At 38.6% G+C, this 20,597-nt stretch overlaps 1 protein-coding gene across 1 annotated transcript in view; it reads right to left on the bottom strand.

The window, feature by feature from the left end:
* Nucleotides 1–20,597, bottom strand: part of RGS22 (regulator of G protein signaling 22) — a 165,636-nt gene that overhangs the window by 133,471 nt on the left and 11,568 nt on the right. Inside the window, exons 3-4 of the mRNA XM_043484148.1 lie at nucleotides 13,858–13,920; nucleotides 2,430–2,651 (exon numbers count right to left, since the gene is read on the bottom strand). Of these exons, the coding sequence (XP_043340083.1) occupies nucleotides 2,430–2,651; nucleotides 13,858–13,920 (285 nt within the window). The remainder of the gene's footprint in view (nucleotides 1–2,429; nucleotides 2,652–13,857; nucleotides 13,921–20,597) is intronic.

The following is a 20,597-nucleotide window of genomic DNA, read 5'->3' as shown; positions in this document are numbered from 1 at the left end:
CTTTGTGGGAGAATGTGAGGGTGGGATATTTCAAAAGAACAGCATGTATACTATCTATGGTGAAACAGATCCCCAGCCCAGGTGGGATGCATGAGACAAGTGCTCGGGCCTGGTGCACTGGGAAGACCCAGAGGAATCGGGTGGAGAGGGAGGTGGGAGGGGGGATCGGGATGGGGAATACGTGTAAATCTATGGCTGATTCATATCAATGTATGACAAAACCCACTGAAATGTTGTGAAGTAATTAGCCTCCAACTAATAAAAAATTTAAAAAAAAAATAAAAAAAAAAAACTAGACCACTTTCTTACCACATATACAAAAATAAACTCAAATGGATTAAAGACTTAAATGTAAGACCTGAATCCATAAAACTCCTAAAAGAAAACATAGGCAATATGCTCTCTGAAACTGATCTTAGCAACATTTTTATTTTGGATCTGACTCCTCAAACAAGGGCAACAGGTAAGCAAACGTGACTACATCAAACTAAAAAGTCTTATACAGCGAAATAAACCCTCAACAAAACAAAAAGGCAACTTTCTGAATGAAAGAAGCCATTTGGAAATGATACATCTGATAAGGGGTTAATATCCAAAATATATGAAGAACTCATACAACTTAACAGCAAAAAAAAAAAAAATCCAATTTTAAAAATTGGTTAAGTAACTTAACAGACATTTTTCCAGATAAAACATACAGATGGCCAACAAGCACACGAAAAGATGCTTCAGATCACTAATTGTAAGGGAAATGCAAATCAAAACCACAATGAGATATCATCTCACACCTGTCAGAATGGCTATTTTCAAAAAGACAACAAAGTATTGGTGAGGATACGGAGAAAAGGGAACTCTTGTGCACTGTTGGTGGTAATGTAAATTGGTACAACCAACTATGGAAAATAGCATGGAGTTTCCTCAAAAATTACAACTAGAACTACTATATGATCCAGCAATTCCACCTCTGGGTATTTATCTGAAGGAAAAAAAACTCAAAATTAAAAAAGATATAGGTACCCCAAGTTCACTGTATCATTATTTACAATAACCAATACAGGAAAGCAACCTAAATATCCATTGATAGATGAATGGATAGAGAAGATGAGGCCACAAATAAGAATGAAATCTTGCCATTTGCAACAACCATGGATGGACCTAAAGGGTATATTATGCTAAGTGAAATTTAAACAGAGAAAGACAAATGTGATATGATTTCACTTATATGTGGAATCTAAAAAATAGCAAACTAACAAACATAACACTACAGAAACAGAATCATAGAGAACAAACCAGTGGTTGCCAGAGGGAAGGGGACGGGGGAATGGGCAAGATAGGTGAAGGGAATTAAGCGGTACAATCCTCTAATTATAAAACAAGTCTCAGGGATGCAATGCACGGTGTAGGGAACAGAGTCAATAATACTGTGATAACTTTGTAATAGTGACAGGTGGCAAGTAAACTTACTGTGGTTCTCATTTCACAATGCATAAAAATGTCAAATCACTACGCTGTACACCTGAAACTAATATAATAATTAAAAAATAGAAATCTCAATTCCCAACTGCTTGACAGAACTCACATGAAATAAATTCACTGCACAGGCGTAACTCATTTCATTGTGCTTTGCTTTATTGTGCCTCACAGATACTTTGTTCTTTACCAACTGAAGGCCAGGGGCATCCCAGTGGCAAGCAAGTCTATCTGCACCATTTTTCCCCCAGTATTTGCTCACTTCATGTCTCTGTGTCACATTTGGGTAACTACAATCTTTCGAACTTTTTCATTATTATTACATCTGTTACGGTGATCTGTGATCAGTTATTTTTGATGTTACTACAAAGACTTCTTGAAAGCTCAGATGATGGTTAGTATTTTTCAGCAATAAAGTATTTTTTAATTAAGGTATGCACATTGTTTTCTAAGACACAATGCTATAGTATACTTAATAGGCTACAGTGTAGTGTAAACATAATTTTTATATGCACTGGGAAACCAAAATAATTGTGTGACTTGCTTTATCACAATATTCACTTAATTGTAGTGGTCTGGAGCCAACCTGCAATATATCCCAGATATGTCTATATACTCATACTTTCTAGAATGCATCTAAACTATAAAGGACATATATATATATATATATATTTATACTGCCCAAAATTATTTGTACTTTCTAAATATTCAAAGTAAATTACATGACCCTTCTCATACTGATAATCAAATATCAAGAAACTGCAAAACTGGTCATTTCATATGAATAAGATGATACAGTTACTGACAAATACTTTGTATATAAGTACAATAAAATTTAATAAATACAGTTACACTTTAGAAAGGGACGCCCAAGGAATCTGATGATAATCTCATTTAATGCTTCATTTATCCAGTAAGATATAACTCAAATAAGATATAACTCAAATATACTTTCTTACCATGATATTGTAGTTGACATTAATGGTCTCATCTTCGTAAGGGGCATTCACTTGAACAGGTTTAACATCACTCTTTCCTTTCCTTATAACATCATAGATAGGATTTCGAGGCCGCTGGTTTAGTAGAATTTTTTTCAACTGCTTTTCCAGAAGTTGTGGAGCATTGTTAACTACTTCAAAAACTCCATAGACCACATTAAATCTAACTGCCTCTGAAAAGGTCTGCAAAAGAAATTTGTGGGAATGTCTTAAAAACCAGAAACTCACTGCTCCAAGAAGACTTGATACTTACACGTATGCATATATACTTACACAAAGTTCTGTATTCTTAATAGTTACATCTTTCCTCTTAGGAGCTTGGAAATCTCTTGACTATAGGTAAGGGAACCCACTGAACCCTTCCTTCCAAATGTACTTATGCCATAAGTGTAAGGATATATTATGGCAGAAACTTCCTTTGCATACACCTCTTACCTCTAGAAAAGATTGAGGGCAGGAGGAGAAGGGGCAACAGAGGATAAGATGGTTGGATGGCATCATCAACTCAATGGACATGAGTTTCAGCAAACTCCAGGAGATGGTGAAGGACAGGGAAGCCTGGCATGCTGCAGTCCATGGGGTCACATAGTCGGACACGACTGAACAACTGAACAAAAACAACTTATCTCTGTGCTTCTTTGGAACTAGAAAGAAATACACCCTGGTCTCTGTGAAGCAACGTTATTCTCTTAGAAGGGGGTGGATTACTAGGGAAGAATGAATCAGAGAAGATATAACACTTCTATTGTCTCTTTCATCCCCAGGAGCCATGAAAGCTAAGCCTCCCTCTCCCAAAAGGAGAAAATTAAATACAATGTGTTCTTCATTTAAGACTATTTCAACACCATTCCATTCACTGTGACAAAAAAAAAAAAGAGAGTGAAAGACAACATTTCTGAGCTTTTCTCTGTAATTACTAAATGCTGCCAACTTTTATTTAAAGTCAGTCAGTTACAGTCAGGAGTCTTGAGTTTTAATACCAGCTTGCCAATAAGTGGCTCTGTGACTTCGGGTAAATCACTCCATAGCAAGTATATGGTGAACTGTCTGTGTCTTTTCTCATTTTGCCCTCCAAATCTAGAATCAGGTCCCTTTTTCAGAACATTATTTTAGGACACATTCAATGCATACTCATGTAGTAAGTGTACTGAGGAGAGCGTCAATTCTTCCAAGTTTTACTAGGAGATTGCTAGATACACTATTAGTTAAAATTTAATAAATATCAGGATGTTATAAAATTGGAGTTAGAAATGTATATGTATATGTACAAATACCTATTGTGTGTTTGTATGTGTGTGTACATATACACGTGTGTGTGTGTATGTATATATACATACATGTATATATATATATGTACACATATATATATGAGTAACTTTCCTGGTGGCTCAGAGCTAAAGAATCTGCCTGCAATGCAGGAGATGCAGGTTCAATCCCTGGGTCAGGAAGATCCCCTGGAGATGGAAATGGCAACTCACTCCAGTATTCTTGCCTGGGAAATCCCATGAATGGAAGAGCCTGGCGGGCTACCGCCCATGGGGTCGTGAAAGTCAGACATGACTAAGCGACTTAACAGCAACAATATATATATGTATGTATATGTGCTGTGCTGTATACTTAGTCACTCAGTCGTGTCCAACTCTTTGCGACCCCATGGACTGTAGCCTGCCAGGCTCCTCTATCCACGGGGATTCTCCAGACAATAATATTGAAGTGAGTTGCCATGCCCTTCTCCAGGGGATCTTCCCAACCCAGGGACAGAACCCAGGCTTACCACATTGCAGGTGGATTCTTAACCACCTGAGCCACCAGGGAAGCCCAAGCATACTGGAGTGGGTAGCCTGTCCCTTCTGCAGGGGAATTTCCCAACCCAGGGATCAAATCGGAATCTCCTGCACTGCAGGCAGATTCTTTACCAGCGGAGCTACCAGGGAAGCCTGTGTATGTATATAAACAGACATATTTTATATGAAGACTCATCCTACAGCCAGATGGCATCTTAGGAAGACCCTGAACACGCCTCCTCCAATGGACACACACAGCTACATATAGAAACATTTCCTTGTAAAGAAGCCTAAAAGCAAAAAAAAAAAAAAAACAAAAACCTAAAAGCTGGCTGAGTGGTGACTATACATTGGGGAAACAAGATGAAAACCACCTCAAACAGGTAGGAGAAGTTGGGACACAAACTCACCATAAACCTCACCCCTGAAGCAGTCACCTCTGAAACTCAAAACCCAGAGCAGCCCCATGAGGAGCAGAGGGTTCAAACTCCACATCAGGCACCCCAACTTTTAAGACCTGCACCTGAGAAACGAGCCCAATTTTGAAAATCAAAGAGCTCACAACTCAAATGAAATGTGAGACAAGAGAGAGGGCTCCTACAGTCAGTCCATAATGTGAAATCATATTTAATTAAAACTAGCCCTTGAAATCCTTGAAAACTATCATAAAGTATAGTGTTGTTCTAACTTTCAAGTCAGAACCAGACACAGATTAACAAACTGGTTCCAAATAGGGAAAGGAGTATGTCAAGGCTATATATTGTCACCCGGCTAATTTAACTTTATACATAGAGTACATCATGAGAAATGCTGGGCTGGATGAAGCACAAGCTAGAATCAAGATTGCTGGGAGAAATATCAATAACCTCAGATATGCAGATGACACCACCCTTATGGCAAAAAGTGAAGAACTAGAGAGCCTCTTGGTGAAAGTGAAAGAGGAGAGTGAAAAAGTTGGCTTAAAGCTCAACATTCAGAAAATTAAGATCATGGCATCTGGTCCCCTCACTTCATTGTGAATAGATGGGAAACAGTGGAAACAGTGACAGATTTTATTTTGGGGAGCTCCAAAATCACTGCAGATGGTGACTGCAGCCAGGAAATTAAAAGACGCTTACTCGTTGGAAGAAAACTTATGACCAACCTAGACAGCATATTAAAAAGCAGAGACTTTACTTTGCCAACAAAGGCCCATCTAGTCAAGGTTATGGTTTTTCCAGTGGTCATGTATGAATGTGAGAGCTGGACTATAAAGAAAGCTGAGCGCCGAAGAATTGATGCTTGTGAACTGTGGTGTTGGAGAAGACTCTTGAGAGTCCCTTGGACTGCAAGGAGATCCAACCAGTCCATCTTGAAGGAAATCAGTCCTGAATATTCATTGGAAGGACTGATGTTGAAGCTGAAACTCCAGTACTTTGGCCACATGATGTGAAGAACTGACCATTTGAAAAGACTCTGATGCTGGGGAAGATTGAAGGTGGGAGGAGAAGGGGACGACAGAGGATGAGATGGTTGGATGGCATCACCGACTCAATGGACATGAGTTTGCGCGCGCTCCAGGAGTTGGTGATGGACAGGGAGGCCTGGACAGGGATGGACACTCCCTGGGGTCGCAGAGAGTTGGACATGACTGAGCAACTGAACTGAACTGAACTGAAAACTTTCAAGAAGTTCATCATTGTGAATTTTTCCTCTGACATTAAAATGTGTCATTAATTCTTCAGTGAGGGACCAGATAAAGTAGTGGGCTTGTGTTTAAAGCTCATGTTATACAAAAATATGTATGTTTGACACTAGGATCACCCTCAGCATGAGAAGACAGCTATCCTAAGAGGTAGGAAGGTAAGAGTCGCTGAGGGAACGGTAGAGTCTCCTCTTCCGTCTCAGACCCTCTCTAGGATGTTCACAGGCTGGTCTATGTGTGTTTGTAAACGGCTACAACAGACAAAGTCACCCTCACTCGTTAAATCACCCTCGCTCACTCTGCAGAGTACAAATAATTCATTTTGAGCAACAACGCCTGTGTAAGTCCACTTCAACACACAATAACTACAACAGAAGTATATACAAAGTGGACTGATGGCACAGGAGGATTTGTCAAGAATCCTCAGGAAATTAAGGAAATTGACCCTCCTGAGACCCCCAGAGTCCTTGAGGAGAGGCAGCCTGATGCACTGGTTATCAGAGACTGCCTCAGAGCAGGCCCGAGGTTGGCCCCAAAGGACAGTGGGCGGGAGTGCCCACAGCTCCGCGTGACCTCCTGCACCCTCTACTTCCCTGGTGGCTCAGACAAGACAGAATTTGCCTAAAGTGCGGGAGACCTGGGTTGGGAAGATCTCTTGGAGGAGGACGTGGCAACCCACTCCAGTATTCTTGCCTGGAGAAGCCCCATGGACAGAAGAGCCTGGTGGGCTACGGTCCACGGGGTCGCAGAGAAACCGGACATAACTGAGCGGCTAAGCACAGCAGCGCCACATAAAGAAAGCTGAGTCTGGAAGAATAAACAGGCTTTCACATCAGGTAGACGAGTGAGAGGAGGGAACTCAGCAAGAGAAACAGTGAATGTATCAAGGTATTTGCACAAACAATAGCTGAGGAGTGCCAGACAACAGGGCACCTTTGAGGACCTGCTAGCAGTTTGATGCTGCTGAAGCAGAATACCCAAGGGGAGACTAACAGGACGGAAGCCTGGAGACAAAGGCAGAGGACGAGGTCACCAAGAACTTCTATTTACGCCATAACTCTCTACATAGTCTCTCAAATCGGTGATTCCTGGAGCGTGTCCCTGGACCAGCAGTATCAGCATCACCTAGGAATCTGTTAGAAAAGCAGATTCTAGGGTTCTCACCCCAGAACCAGAAATTCTGGGGGTGGGTCCCAATATTCTGTGTTTAACCAGCTCACAGATGATTCTGATGCATGCTCAAGTGTGAGAACCACTGCTTTAGAGTGATGGGGAGCCACCGGAGAGGTTTTAGCTGTGGCAGGGGCCAGGGTGTAGGGGGAGACAGAATCCAGCTTAAGCAAACTTCAAAGCCCACGTGCTGTTTGCGGCTTCATGCTGACTTCCACGTGTGCTCACATACATGCAGGGGCTGGCCACTGAGGTCTATACGTAGGAGAAAGAACCCTGGGATTTACTCCCAAAGTCCTGTTGTCTGCTCAAAAAGAATCTTTCTCACATATCATGTCCTCTGTTGTTACCATTTCTAAGCTTATCTACAAAATTCCTCAAACTAGTTTAGCATGTGACAATAAAAGACATGCAAAGTGGGGGGGGATAGAAATGAATGACTTTCTCCCCAGAAAGCTGAGTAGGCTGATTTAGAGAAAACTCAGCTTTTAATCATATGACAGGAAAAAATCTTCAGTTTGAGCCTCAAACTCAACCCTCTGCAAGCTGTTACGGACTGCTCTTTTCCTTACTTAATTTTCTTATTTCAAGAGTATCATTTTCCAAATGTTCTAAAACGAATTGACCTGAAGGTGGTGAAAGCTAACTTTGTAGTACCAGTCATCCATGTGCGAAAAATATTTTCACAGAAAAAGCAAGTGCATGAAAATATTTTTACCACAATAAATTGCTGGTTCCACATTTCTTTGAAAAGAGGAGGGGGGAAAAAAAAACCTGTGAATAATTAGTGATGTGCTTAAACTGCCAGCCAAGCACCACTGAAACTTACCGGGTGCCAAATTATTTAGCTGAACAGTATTTAAATTAAAAACTAATGACTAGGTTAATTTAATACATGTTCATCTCTGCTCCAACTCTGTCTCTACTAATTGAGCTCCAAAGCTATATTTAAAACATGCATCTTAGTCAGTGAATGAGAAACATCTGACTGCTTGAATGTAACAAGTCAGTTACCAATAACAACTTCTTTTAATCTAAGTTTTATTGTCATTTTAGATGTTTAACCATAAACTATTTACTGGACATATTCACCAGTGGGAGGGAACGAATTATGTGCCACATAAAATGCATAGAAAATATCCTTAGTTAATAAAATGAGTTACATTATATAATTTGAGTGCTTTATGTTTGATCTACAAAGCTTATCAAAACATCCATTGGAACAAATGCTGAACTAAGCAGTACTATCTAGGGCTCCATCAACACCTTGAAAAATCAGTCTCTGAGTATTTAAATTTTGGCAGAGGAAGACCCAAGTTATTCATCTCTCCTTCATCACACTCATTTCCCAAATCCATTGTCTCTTTCTCTCTCTCCTTTTACCCAACCATCTAACATATAGTTCCTTCATAAAGCTGCAAGAAATTATAATAGCTTACAGATTTTAAAGAAGTGTGGAGAATCATTCCAAAAAAAGAAGTTATGGTAAAATTCCAAAGGCACATAGCTAAGCATGGTCTGGCAAACACATGACATACCTATCCTTGCAAGAAGGGTATAGAACAGGCCACCCCTTCAGCTTCTGCAAACCATAAATGTCACAAACATTCTAAACCACCCACAGAGGACCAACCTAAATCTGTATGTGGGCTCATCTACTCAATCCCACAACAGTCACTAAGAATAAAACACACAAAACAAAACCAAAAGGGGGAAAAAAGTGTTTTCACACTATAGCATAGAAGAAAATTTAATAAGAAAACACTTGTCTATAAAGAGTTGACAGCAAAAAAAAAAAAAAAAAACCTTCCCAGACACTAAATGAAAACAATATCTGAATGTGAACCTGGCACCAGAACAAACAGAATGAAGTTATGAAAGCTAGGATTTGGAAAGTGCCACACTCATTTATAATAGCAGCAACTGTCCTGGATTCCCCTCATCAAAAAATAACATGGAGGCAGGCTACCAGCCATCAATTTCTGGATCTTACAATGTGTCCCAAGGGTATAATGGTGTAATGGAAAGAAATGGTGTAGGAGAAAGAGAGCCTGATTCCAAGGCCCATTTGTGCCACAATCCACTTATGGGACCGTGGGCATTTCACCACAGATGTGGAGAAGGTCTCAGAAATCTAGATGACTTAAGAGCTCTTTTAGATCGAGAATGTTGTTATATGTATCTATACTGTCAGGCTTAGACTGCTGGGTTTTTGTTTTGGGGTGTTTTTGGGGTTTTTTTTGGAGGGTGGAGGTGGTAGAGGAGGGGAGGCAGAAGAAGATTAGAAGATTTATTTAGTTCAAGGATCTTATGTGGAAGGTGTAAAAATTAAAAAAAAAAAAACATTCTCAAGAAGTTTTGGGAGATATAGAAGAAAGGGATCTATCCTGGCCCCAGAAAATTGACAGTGTAATTTCTAGGATTAAGAAAAAACAAAACAAAAAACAGAGTAGAAGAAATTAATCAAATTTTCTTTACCTGAAAATGTCTAATCTCCCACCCAATATGTATAACCCCTATAAAATATTTCCCCAAATGTTTACCTATATCTGAATATCTTAATCACAGAGAGTTTAGTCCTTCACTAGCCAGTCCACTCTATGGTTAGAAAACCATCTTTAAACATCTTTCTTCTGGTGAGTGAAAATCAATTTCCTCATATGTGCTGGCCCTGGCTCTGCCCTTGAGCTTCACAGAAACTGTTAACCCTTCTTCCTCAGTCACATCTTCAAATATTTAGAAAGAGCTGCTTCATTACAACATGTCTACTCATTCCCAAACCAGGTCCAATACTCACTCATCTTTCACCCCTCACTCATTTGACGTAGTTTCCATAGCATTCATTGACCAAGTCTTCCCGAGTCTGCTTTGGCAGAGCAACCCAACATATGGCACCAAGAATACAAGACAATATTCCACATGTGGTCTGACAATTCAATCCGACGCGGAAAAAAAACACACAAACATTAATGAGTGCCTTCTAGGCTCCAGACTAATATTGTTCTTGATCTTAACTACATTTCTATTAATGCACCCTAAAAACACATTAGCTTTGCTTATTTTAGCCCATATTCCAGACTACCATGACAAAAATGAGACCAGACTCTGTCATCCAGACTGTCAGTCTGCTCCTCTCCTGCCATTTCTACAGCCACCACAGTGCGGTAGGACAAGTTTTTGAGCCATGTGGACCTGGGTGGACCCTGTCACTCACCAGCTGAGTAAGCTGGAAAAACACCAGTTCACTTGCAATGTTTCATCCAAGTCTTTGATAAATAATAATTTTTAAAAGTCAAAGCCAATGACAGATTTGTGTGGGACAGATTATTCTCTGAAATGACAATAATCCAGCAATCCAACTAAAGCGTGACTGTCCCTCATGCCACAGGAACAGAAGATGAGACGGGCTGGTTAGTGAAGGAAAAGAAGAGAGACGCACTAAATCTGTGCCAGGTACTTAACATGCATTACCTCATCTCCTAACAGCCTTGCAAGACAGTTCTACTGTTTTCATAAAGGGATATTGAGGAACTTAGGAATTAAGGAATATACCTGAGATCACATGGGCAATGAGTGAAGAAGCTGAGGTCACACAGTCCTGTCTCCCTGCTCTTCCAGCCGTTACACTAGGAGATGAGCAGAGGAACAATTCGTGTGGCCAAGGTGGGCGAGTGCACAGGATGACCTAAGTATGAAGCTAGAGATAAAGCTAGAAAGGTTACATTGAGGCCAAATCGCAAAGGGTCCATATTAAGGAGTTTGAACTTCCAAGCTGGGCTATTAAGAGTCAACCCCTACTAGCTATGATTAGCGAAATATCTGAGAATGAATTTCACAGATGATGATAGGGCTCTGAAGACAAATACAGCAGCATAAGTGGAGCATGTATTGTTTAGACAGGGTTGGGACGGAAGGCTTTCTGGACAGAGTGATTTAAATCAGAGAGAAAGTGATACAAATATCTTGGGGGAGAGCCCTCCAGGCTGAGAGACCCTAAGTACAGTTAGCATACTCACATTTGAGAAACATAAAAGGCCAAGTTTTCCAGCTAGGCTGGAAAAGGATTAACAAGCAAAAGAGGCATAGGAAATACAGCCCAACAGATGGCAAAAGCCAGATTATATAGGATTTTGTATTTTATTCTTAGTGTAACGAGGAGCCACTAGACAAAGTTTTGAGCAGGAAGTTAAGATGGCTCAATTTATTATCATTATTGTCATTCACTGAAATCATAATACATTAAATTTACAGTTCCCTCAAGTACCAATTCATAACTATCCAAAAGAGAGAGGGGGGTGGAAAAAAAGACAGAGAGAGTGAGATTAGTTTGGCTCACTAATTCTCAGTAAGCCCATGCTGGCTTCTAATTCTTAGTTAAGTGCTCATAAACCAAACATTACTAATCTGTTCTAGAATCTTGCCAGTAACTTGGTCTGAGAATCCATTATTCCTTCTCCTCCCTGCCCCCAAATGCTTTTTGCAAACCTGTGATAGCTCCCCTTCCCCCATCTTGTGGCATGAAGCATGAGGAGTTAATAGGTAGATTGTATAGTACCAAATGTAAATGCAAAGGGACGAGATAGAGAGATGGAGAGAGACAGAGAGACAATGAATATAATATAAAAGCAGAAGGATTTGGAGAGACAGAAAAGAAGGAGAAGTCATCCAGGTGGGCTGCATGGGACACATGAAGGGGTCAAACTGCCTGAGGGATGAAAAACATTATTGCACAGAGTTCAAAAGAAACCACACTAAGTCAATTTCAACTAAAGACTTGAAACAAATATACACGAAAAGGTTATGTCTGTTCTAACTGGATGACAGGATTTGGGCTGAACTCTTCCTACCTTTGAAGTTACTTTCCTATACTATTGTTATATTTCTTCTATAATTTAAGATAGATTTTTTTTAATAAATAAGAAAATTAGGTGGGGGGAATTTATTTTCTAGACCAAGTAAAAGTCCATATAATCATAAGTCTCGAGACAATGAAATGTACATTTTCAGAAACTGAAATCAGACCCAAAAGAAAGACTTTTCTTTCTAAAACTTCACTAAAATTTTTTTTGTTTGTTTGTTTTTTTGGAGGAAGAATGGTGAATGCAGAGCCTAGAGGAAAAACTGCATAATCCAGAAGAATAAAATTCTGACAATAATTTTGTGACTCTGTTGGGTATTTTATAACACACAATTGGATGATGAAAGGTGAAGAGTTAGACCACAAAGGAAGCTGTCGGAGAGTCCTGTAACATGGCTCAAGCCTGTTGCCGGAAAGGGAGAGCGTGGCGTAGTGTCTTGACCTGACCCCCATGATGGTTTCAGAGACCCAGGATACCCCATGGAGGAGAAAACACAAATTCTTTTTGAGAAAAAGGAAACAAAACAAATAAACGTGTGGGCATAGTACATACATATGCACAAAAACTAATCTAGGCAAAAAAAGAAAAAACACATTTAGTACTTTCCCTTCAAAACACATTTCCTATAGTTAGGCTTTAAGACATTGCTCATTTTAGGGCCAATCCCTTTAAAATTACCTGAGACTTTTTTGTATTTCAGATTTTCCCTAGTAAGTATTTGAATGAAACAGTTTCCAAAACAATAATAAAAATCTTTTTATCTTTCTTTCATCTGACATTCCTGATGAACTCTGTTTCTATACAATAGTATCAGTGTTTTTATGCATCCCCATTTCACTTTTCCTAAACCCCTCAGTACTTACTCTGTCACTGCTAAGACCAAAAATCTCTTATCTAGTATCTACCTATGATACACCACCAGCAGTGTCCCACATCTTATTTACTATTGATATAAAATGCTAGCTGCCTTAAACATAAATTCCACTTTAATATCTGTCCAAGATGATACCAATGATTGCCCAGAGGCAAGAAATTTAGTTTCTTAAATGTTTTTATATTCTCTCATTGCCTCTGTTCAAAGACTAAAATAATACCCAAATACAACTGTACAAGACTATACAGAATGCTTTTGATGGTTAGAAAAATGCCAGCTTTCCTTTTTACTTTTATTTACTTTTATTGTAATATAACTGACCCAGCTTTCTTCAATAATACTAATTCCTAAATATGATTCAAACCCAAATGATTAACTTCATACAAAGACACAACTTTATCTTGTAAGAAAGATATGGTCTTTTCTATCAAAGGAGAAGTTATAAGAAATAAAGAAGAAATTTAGAATAGTTGAACAGAAAGGTATATAGCTGGCTTGCGAATAAGATTTCCTAAAATGGTGGCTAATTACTAAACCTTTGTTCTTTTCACCTTCTGATTCTCTTTCCTCATAAGGATATTTTGGCGGGCTTTATCCTGGACATGTGCAAAAAACTAAAAGGGTGGGGGAAATAGTTACCAATCGTCCAATAAAAACTTAGGCGACATCCGGGAAAGACTGTAACTCTGTGGTCCTCAACCTATGAGGAGCCAGGGGAGGGAACCTGTATCTTTGGGCTAAAAACCCAGCAAACGTCCCACTTGATGTGCTTGCTCCCAGACCTCTGTCTGTAAGGCACCCTTCTGGAGAAGTAAAGACTACCTTGCTGAGCCATTTTCGATTGTCTGTTTCATTCCTGCAGCTGACACCATTTGAGAGCATTTCCAACAATCTAAATGCTTTAATTAGTATTTAAAAAAAAAATACTATCCCTGATAAATCTGTCTCACAAGATAACCCAGTGTGTACAATATTTTGCTTTGATAATATATTCCACAGAACATAATAATACACTCACTGGAAGGCTTAGGAATTCATTAAAGTAGTCCACAAGGAAATCATCTGTAGCCAAAGAATCTTCCTGCAAAAATATAAAAGCACAATATTAATAAGCTTATGCCAAGATGTTTTAAAATATGCAAATATTATTCTCTAATTTTGCTCTCGATAGATTATAATATAGAGCTTTCAATCTGTTTCAGTTAGTCAACAGTGAACCCTCCCTATAAATAGAACACAGTGTTACAATCTCTGGAAGGAAGAAATACAAAAACATCCTCTTAAAAGGCCTTGTTGCTATACTTGGCTGGAAAAGAGAACACATGAGAAATATAGCATGACACAAAAACAAACATCAACAAGTATAAAATAGTACACATAGTAAATTTCCCATGGATTTATCAAAAATATTTATTTTACAAAAATAAAGGCAGAATCAATAAAGATAGAATCAGTGTTTGGGGTTAAGATGAAATTCAGAATGAAAAACTCCATAAATTGCCTAATGAAAGTAATGAACTAAGTGAAGAAAATAACCCATTGATTCCTTAGAATGAGAATTTTAATAATCTGGGTCACGCTTCACTTTTACATGAAGCAACTTTGACAACACATGTGTTCTAATCATAAATATTGTATACAATTTTTTCCATGACTATCTCATCCACCAACACAGTTGCTTTTATAGTTGGCAAAATTGGAAAGTCACTGCCAATAACAAAGTCTCTTCCAAATAAAACACCTTATTTTATTAGCAATTGTTTCCATTGTGTCAAAAGCACATCATCACGTACCCTGTTGTATAGTATGTGTGTTTTTATTATTCATAATTACATTTCAGTTTCCCAAATCTAACATGAAAGTTGACACTATGACACAATGCTATTATTTCCACATGGCTGATTATTTTCTTCTTATACTGACCAATTTTAAAAAACTGATTGAAGTATAGTGTGAAAGTATAAGCAAGATATTATACTATATTAACACCTACTTCAGAAGTAGATTTTCAGGGTAATTTCTTTAAGTAATTGCAGTATCACAGTAGAATTATAAACAATCACTTACATGATTTATCAAAGAACTCAGTAAAATTCTGCACTGGCTAAGACAACAACTAAGGATTTAGTTTACTAAAAGTCTCAGTTGATTTAAATAACAAACTCAGGATCTCACAAATCTACTACCCTCATAGCAGTATTTTAGTAATACATGCTCAAACAAAATTCTCACTGGCAAAGGTCAAACAAAGCAAAGCAAGGCAGATAACATTTGGTGGAGGCTAAAAGGGTAACTTAATATGCAGAGTACATCATGCAAAATGCCAGACTGGCTGAAGCACAAGCTAGAATCAAGATCGTCAGGAGAAATATCAATAACCTCAGCTATGCAGATACCACCACCCTTATGGCAGAAAATGAGAGGAAATAGAGGCTCTTAATGAAAGTAAAAGAGGAGAGTGAAAAAGTTGGCTTAAAACTCAACATTCAGAAAACTAAGATCATGGCATCTGGTCCCATCACTTCATGGCAAATAGATGGGGAAACAATAGAAACAGTGATAGACTTTATTTTCTTGGGCTCCAAAATCACTGCAGATGGTGACTGCAGCCATGAAATTAAAAGATGCTTGTTCCTTGGAAGAAAAGCTATGACCAACCTAGACAGCAAATTAAAAAGCAGAGACACTACTTTGCTAACAAAGGTCCGTTTAGTCAAAGCTATGGTTTTTCCAGTAGTCATGTATGGATGTGAGAGTTGGACCATAAAGAATGCTGATCACCAAAGAAGTGATGCTTTTGAACTGTGGTGCTGGAGAAGACTCTTGAGAGTCCCTGGGACTGTAAGGAGATCTAACCAGTCAACCCTAAAGGAAATCAGTCCTGAATATTAATTGGAAGGACTGATGTTGAAGCTGAAACTCCAATACTTTGGCCACCTGATGTAAAGAAGTGACTCATTGGAAAAGACCCTGGTGCTGGGAAAGATTGAAGGCAGGAGGAGAAGGGGACAACAGAGGATGAGATGGTTGGACAGCATCACCAACGTGATGGACATGAGTTTGAGTAGTCTCCGGGAGTTGGTGATGGACAGGGAGGCCTGGTGTGCTGCAGTCCATGGGGTCGCAAAGAGTCGGACACAACTGAGCGACTGAACTGTTACTGTTAAAAGGGTAATTATCTTTTGACTTTAACCTTTCAGAGTTACTTCAATTTTCTGGACTTAATCTAGCAAACTAATCAACAATTCAATAAATATTTTTAGGATTTCCTGGGTAAATTTCCTAGGTAAAGGCATTGTGCTACAACAAGGGTGGCCAAGTTTTACACTACTGGGCTCATGATCAAAAATCCACAGGTGGCAAGGGTGAGTACTTGAAATTAGTTAACTGTAATGGAGCATGGTTCCTATTTTACTAAACTAGCCATTTTGTTTTTAACTTTTAGTTGTAAAACAAAAAGTGTACTTCATAAATACACATGGACCTAAATATCACCTAGTCAGTTACATAACCAGAAATTTCTAGAGAATCCTCAAATTCATATAGTCATTTCCAGATGTTTCACACCTCTAAGGGACTCTAACTCAGTGCTTTCCAAACCACCTGTGATGAAGCACCTGTTTTTTTTTTCCCTCTAATCAATTTCAGACAGACTTTTTTGGTAAAATACAGTAAGAATGAGTTATTAGAAAGTGAAACAAAAATATACATAATACAAGCCCAACTAACTATTTTTATTAATAGTTTAAAAATATTTTATTAATAGCTTCCCAGGTGGCACTGTGGTAAAGAATCTGCCTGCCAATGCTGGAGATGCAAAAGATGTAGGTTCACTCCCTGGGTTGAGAAGATCCCCTGGAGGAGGAAATGGCAACCCACTCCAGTATTCCTGCCTAGAAAATTCCATGGACAGAGGGGCCTGGCATGCTACATTCCATGGGGTCGCAAAGAGTCGGACATGACTAAGAACATACGCACATTTTATTATTAAAGTCAATATTCTCGGAACTTCCCTGGTGGTCCAGGAGTTAAGAATCCGCCTTGCAATGCAGGGGATGCAGGTTTGATTGCCGGTCAGAGAACTAAGATCTCACCATGTGGCAGAGCAACTAAGCCTGCTCATGGCAACGGCTGAGCCCGTGCGCCATAACGTGAGAGCCCACGAGTCGTAACAAAAGATGCTGCCCGAGACATCGAAGCTCCTGTGAGCCACAGCTGAGACAAGGCAGTCAAATAAATGAACAAATACGTAGGTTAAAGTAAATAAAAGCTAAAAGCAATACTCAGTCAGACTGCCATAAGGCTTCCAAGGGTTTACTCTCGATTTCTGAACTCAACTCTGAATGGACAGACGGGAGGTCTCTGGCAGCACCAGTCCGCACACCCGACTCCAGCAGCGTGGCCCGGACCCCTGGGGAGCAGTGTGCTCTCAGCCCCTCAGGTCCCCTTGAGAGCCCACAGGAAAGGGCATTTCCTGGGCCTCCCGTCACATCCTCCATCTGCAGTTAACAACCGTGGACACTTAATGTATTATTCAAATACATCAAAATCTGTATTTCTTTTCTGAAGCTGCATTTTAATTTCTACCAATATTAAATATAAATGTTTCTGCTGGTATCAGGGCAGTTAGCTCCACAAGGGAAATAAGTGTGGCCTTCAAGCGCCATTTGCTCAGTCCTCGCATCACACTTGAATGAAAAGGCCTGCGTCTCTCAATAAATGAACGTATTTTCCCACTGCAGTTTCTAGTTCATTGTGTTCAAGTATCTTGTCACATCAGTAACAAAGTCCTGTGAACCTATAAGGATATGATAAACCCTTTAATCTCCAAATCCTTTAGTTTAAAAAAAAAAAAATTTTAAGGCCTTGATTTGGAGAAGCAACTCAGTTACTCTCAACAAATTTCCACAGTCCAGTCACTTGGCTGTAGTAAAAGGAACTAAGTCTCCATTATCCAGGTTTAACATCTTTCAAATAACCAATAAACTGGCGATGGTTAGTGGTACACTCAAGAAGAAAACTGAGTTACAATCAATTCCTCCATTACATCATTCCAAGAACCTGACTACAAAATTTGCAACACAGATTCTCTGCTGAATGATGCAATGGAAGGCAGGAACATTTTTTCAAAGTTGAATGCACCCTTGAAACCTGTTTTTTCATGTATTACAGGTGTGCCATCTGTGAAAGTGAAGTCAGCTTTTCCATTTTTAGTCCAAATTGCTCGAAACTTCTTCCTGAAAGAGGATTACACAAAATAGTTTATATGTGTATGCTAACAGGTAAAATTTTTTATTGATTAAAAAATCATTTTGCTGGGCCCTCAAATGACATAAATTACAACTTCTTCACCACTCTAAAAGATGCAAGATATACAAAGAAGATCTTCTAATGAAGGGAAAACTAGATAAATACAGACAAAAAACGTAGTCCAAAAAAGAATATAGTACCTGCCATAAGAAAATTACCACATAAAGTGTTTCCTTCAAAAGAAGGGAAAGATGTTATTTGGTAGGGGGAGTCAGAAAAGACTCAGGGGAAAACGGCATTTGAATTATATTTCAAATAACTTCCACGTTTATATCATGAAAGATACACATGAGAGGCAATAATGCAGAGAAAAGACAGACATGAGGAAAGAAGTGGTGGGAAGCAAAACACTGTAAAGGCAATCAGTTAGCTAATGGCACAAATAGAAAAATAACCCAAGTTTCCAACTTCCACACTGGCCAAAGCCATTCATCTAATTTCTAAGGCAGAATCCTAAACTGACACGGTTTAGACTGGGAATGCTATCAGTCACCAGGAGATCGGCATAAACCATATTTCCAGAATTATACTTATCAGGAGGGACCTATTTTGCTGCTTCTTCCTAAAATACGTATAGATTCTTCCTTTCCTTCTTTCTAAACAAGCCAATCACGAGACTAGAACCTCTAAACCAGTATGGCCGTGACACAGCGTGGTGTGCAGACAATGGAATTCATGGTCGAGTGAAAGTAGACCTCTTCAGATCGCAGGACAACCGGGAATAGTCAGGGATGGCTGGTGCTCCCAGAATGGTGATCCCTGGCTATGAGCAACCTTGTTTGGGACTCCTCATCCAACTCGCTTCCCTTGAGATGGTGATTTACGAGCCACATCCTGCGCCCAGACACTGAGTATAGCCAAAGAGTTGCTCAAGCTGGTGGACATGCATTTATTAGCCAGCTGTAGCACACACCACTGCTCTATGAAGCTGATGGAGGAGTTTCTGTTTGAGATGTCCAAGAAGACAGTTCACAGCCAAAGGTGCTGACAGCTTGGAGGAAAGAGGGAGAGGAGATCCTGGAAGGAAAATGGCCCCAAATCTTTGCCTTCCCATACAACAGATATTTCTGTCTGCTGGCAACTGAAGCATCCTTGTAGTAGTATACAAGGCAATCACCTTAAAAATATATGCATATACTGCAATAGAATTTCATCATTATTTTGAAATAATTGAAACACTTTATTGAGTTCTAAATTTGTTTATCCTAAGAATTTTTAACATCATATTTGTCATGAAAAGAGGGGGTACTATTAAGTTTAAATTTCATTTTCAACTTCTGCAGTTTTGAATGGCTGTTTAAAAAGTCTAAAAAATTTTAATACCTATTGGGAGATACAGTTTTTCACCAATTGAGACTATAAAAGAATAGTAAAAGATCAAACATTAAAAGCATTGATTAGAAATTACATATAGTTACTTTAAGAATAAGACCTAATGTTAAAATGTCATGTACATTCAAAAAGGAAATTAATAATTCCATTTACAATAGTAGGGAAAATAATGACAACCAAGAAGGCAAAGACTTGTACACTGAACTAAAAAACTGCTTAAAGAAATTAGAGAAGATATAAAAAAAAGGAAATACACGCCATGTTCAAGGATTGAAAGACCATATTGCTAAGATGACAATACTACCCAAAGCAATCTACAAATTTTAATACATTCTCTATCAAAATCCCAATGTCTTTTTTTTTTTTTGCAGAAATGAAAAACTCATCCTAAAATTCACAAGGAATTTCAAAGGACCTTGAATAGCCAAAATAATATTGAAAAAGAACAAAAACTGAAGGATTCATATATCCTAATTTCAAAACTTATGACAAAATTATAGTAATCAAAACAAAGAGGTACTGGCATAAAGACAGACATACAGAACATTGGAATAGAATAGAGTCCAGAAATAAATCCTCTCTTAAATGGTCAAATAATTTTCAACAAGGGTGCCAAGACAATTCAGCAGAGAAAGGACATTCTTTCAACAAATGGTGCTAGGAAAACTGGATATCCACATGCCAAAAAATGAAGTTGGACCTTTTCTTTATAACATATACAAAAATTAACTCAAAATGGATCAAAGACCTAAAACATAAGTGCTAAAACTATAAAATACTTAGAGAAGACATAAGGATAAATCTTCATGACTTTGGATTTGGCAATGGATTCTTAAATATGACATCTAAAGCATGAGCCAAAAAAAAAAAAAATGATTTTTCATGAAAATTAAAAGCTTGTGAATCAAAGGACCCTACTAGGAAAGTGAAAGATAACCTACAGAATGTGAGAAAATATTTGCAAAGCATATATCTGATAAGCGTTTAACATTCAAAATATATATAAAGAATTCTAAAAACTCAGAAAGAAAAAGATAAACAACCCCAAGTTTTTTAAACAGACAAAAAACTTTAACATTTCTCCAGAGAAGATATACAAATGGTCAATAAGCACAC

The sequence above is a fragment of the Cervus canadensis genome, chromosome 12 (genome assembly GCF_019320065.1).
Source record: "Cervus canadensis isolate Bull #8, Minnesota chromosome 12, ASM1932006v1, whole genome shotgun sequence".
In the NCBI taxonomy this organism is placed as follows: domain Eukaryota; kingdom Metazoa; phylum Chordata; class Mammalia; order Artiodactyla; family Cervidae; genus Cervus; species Cervus canadensis.
This window is presented reverse-complemented; position numbering and strand designations above follow the sequence as displayed.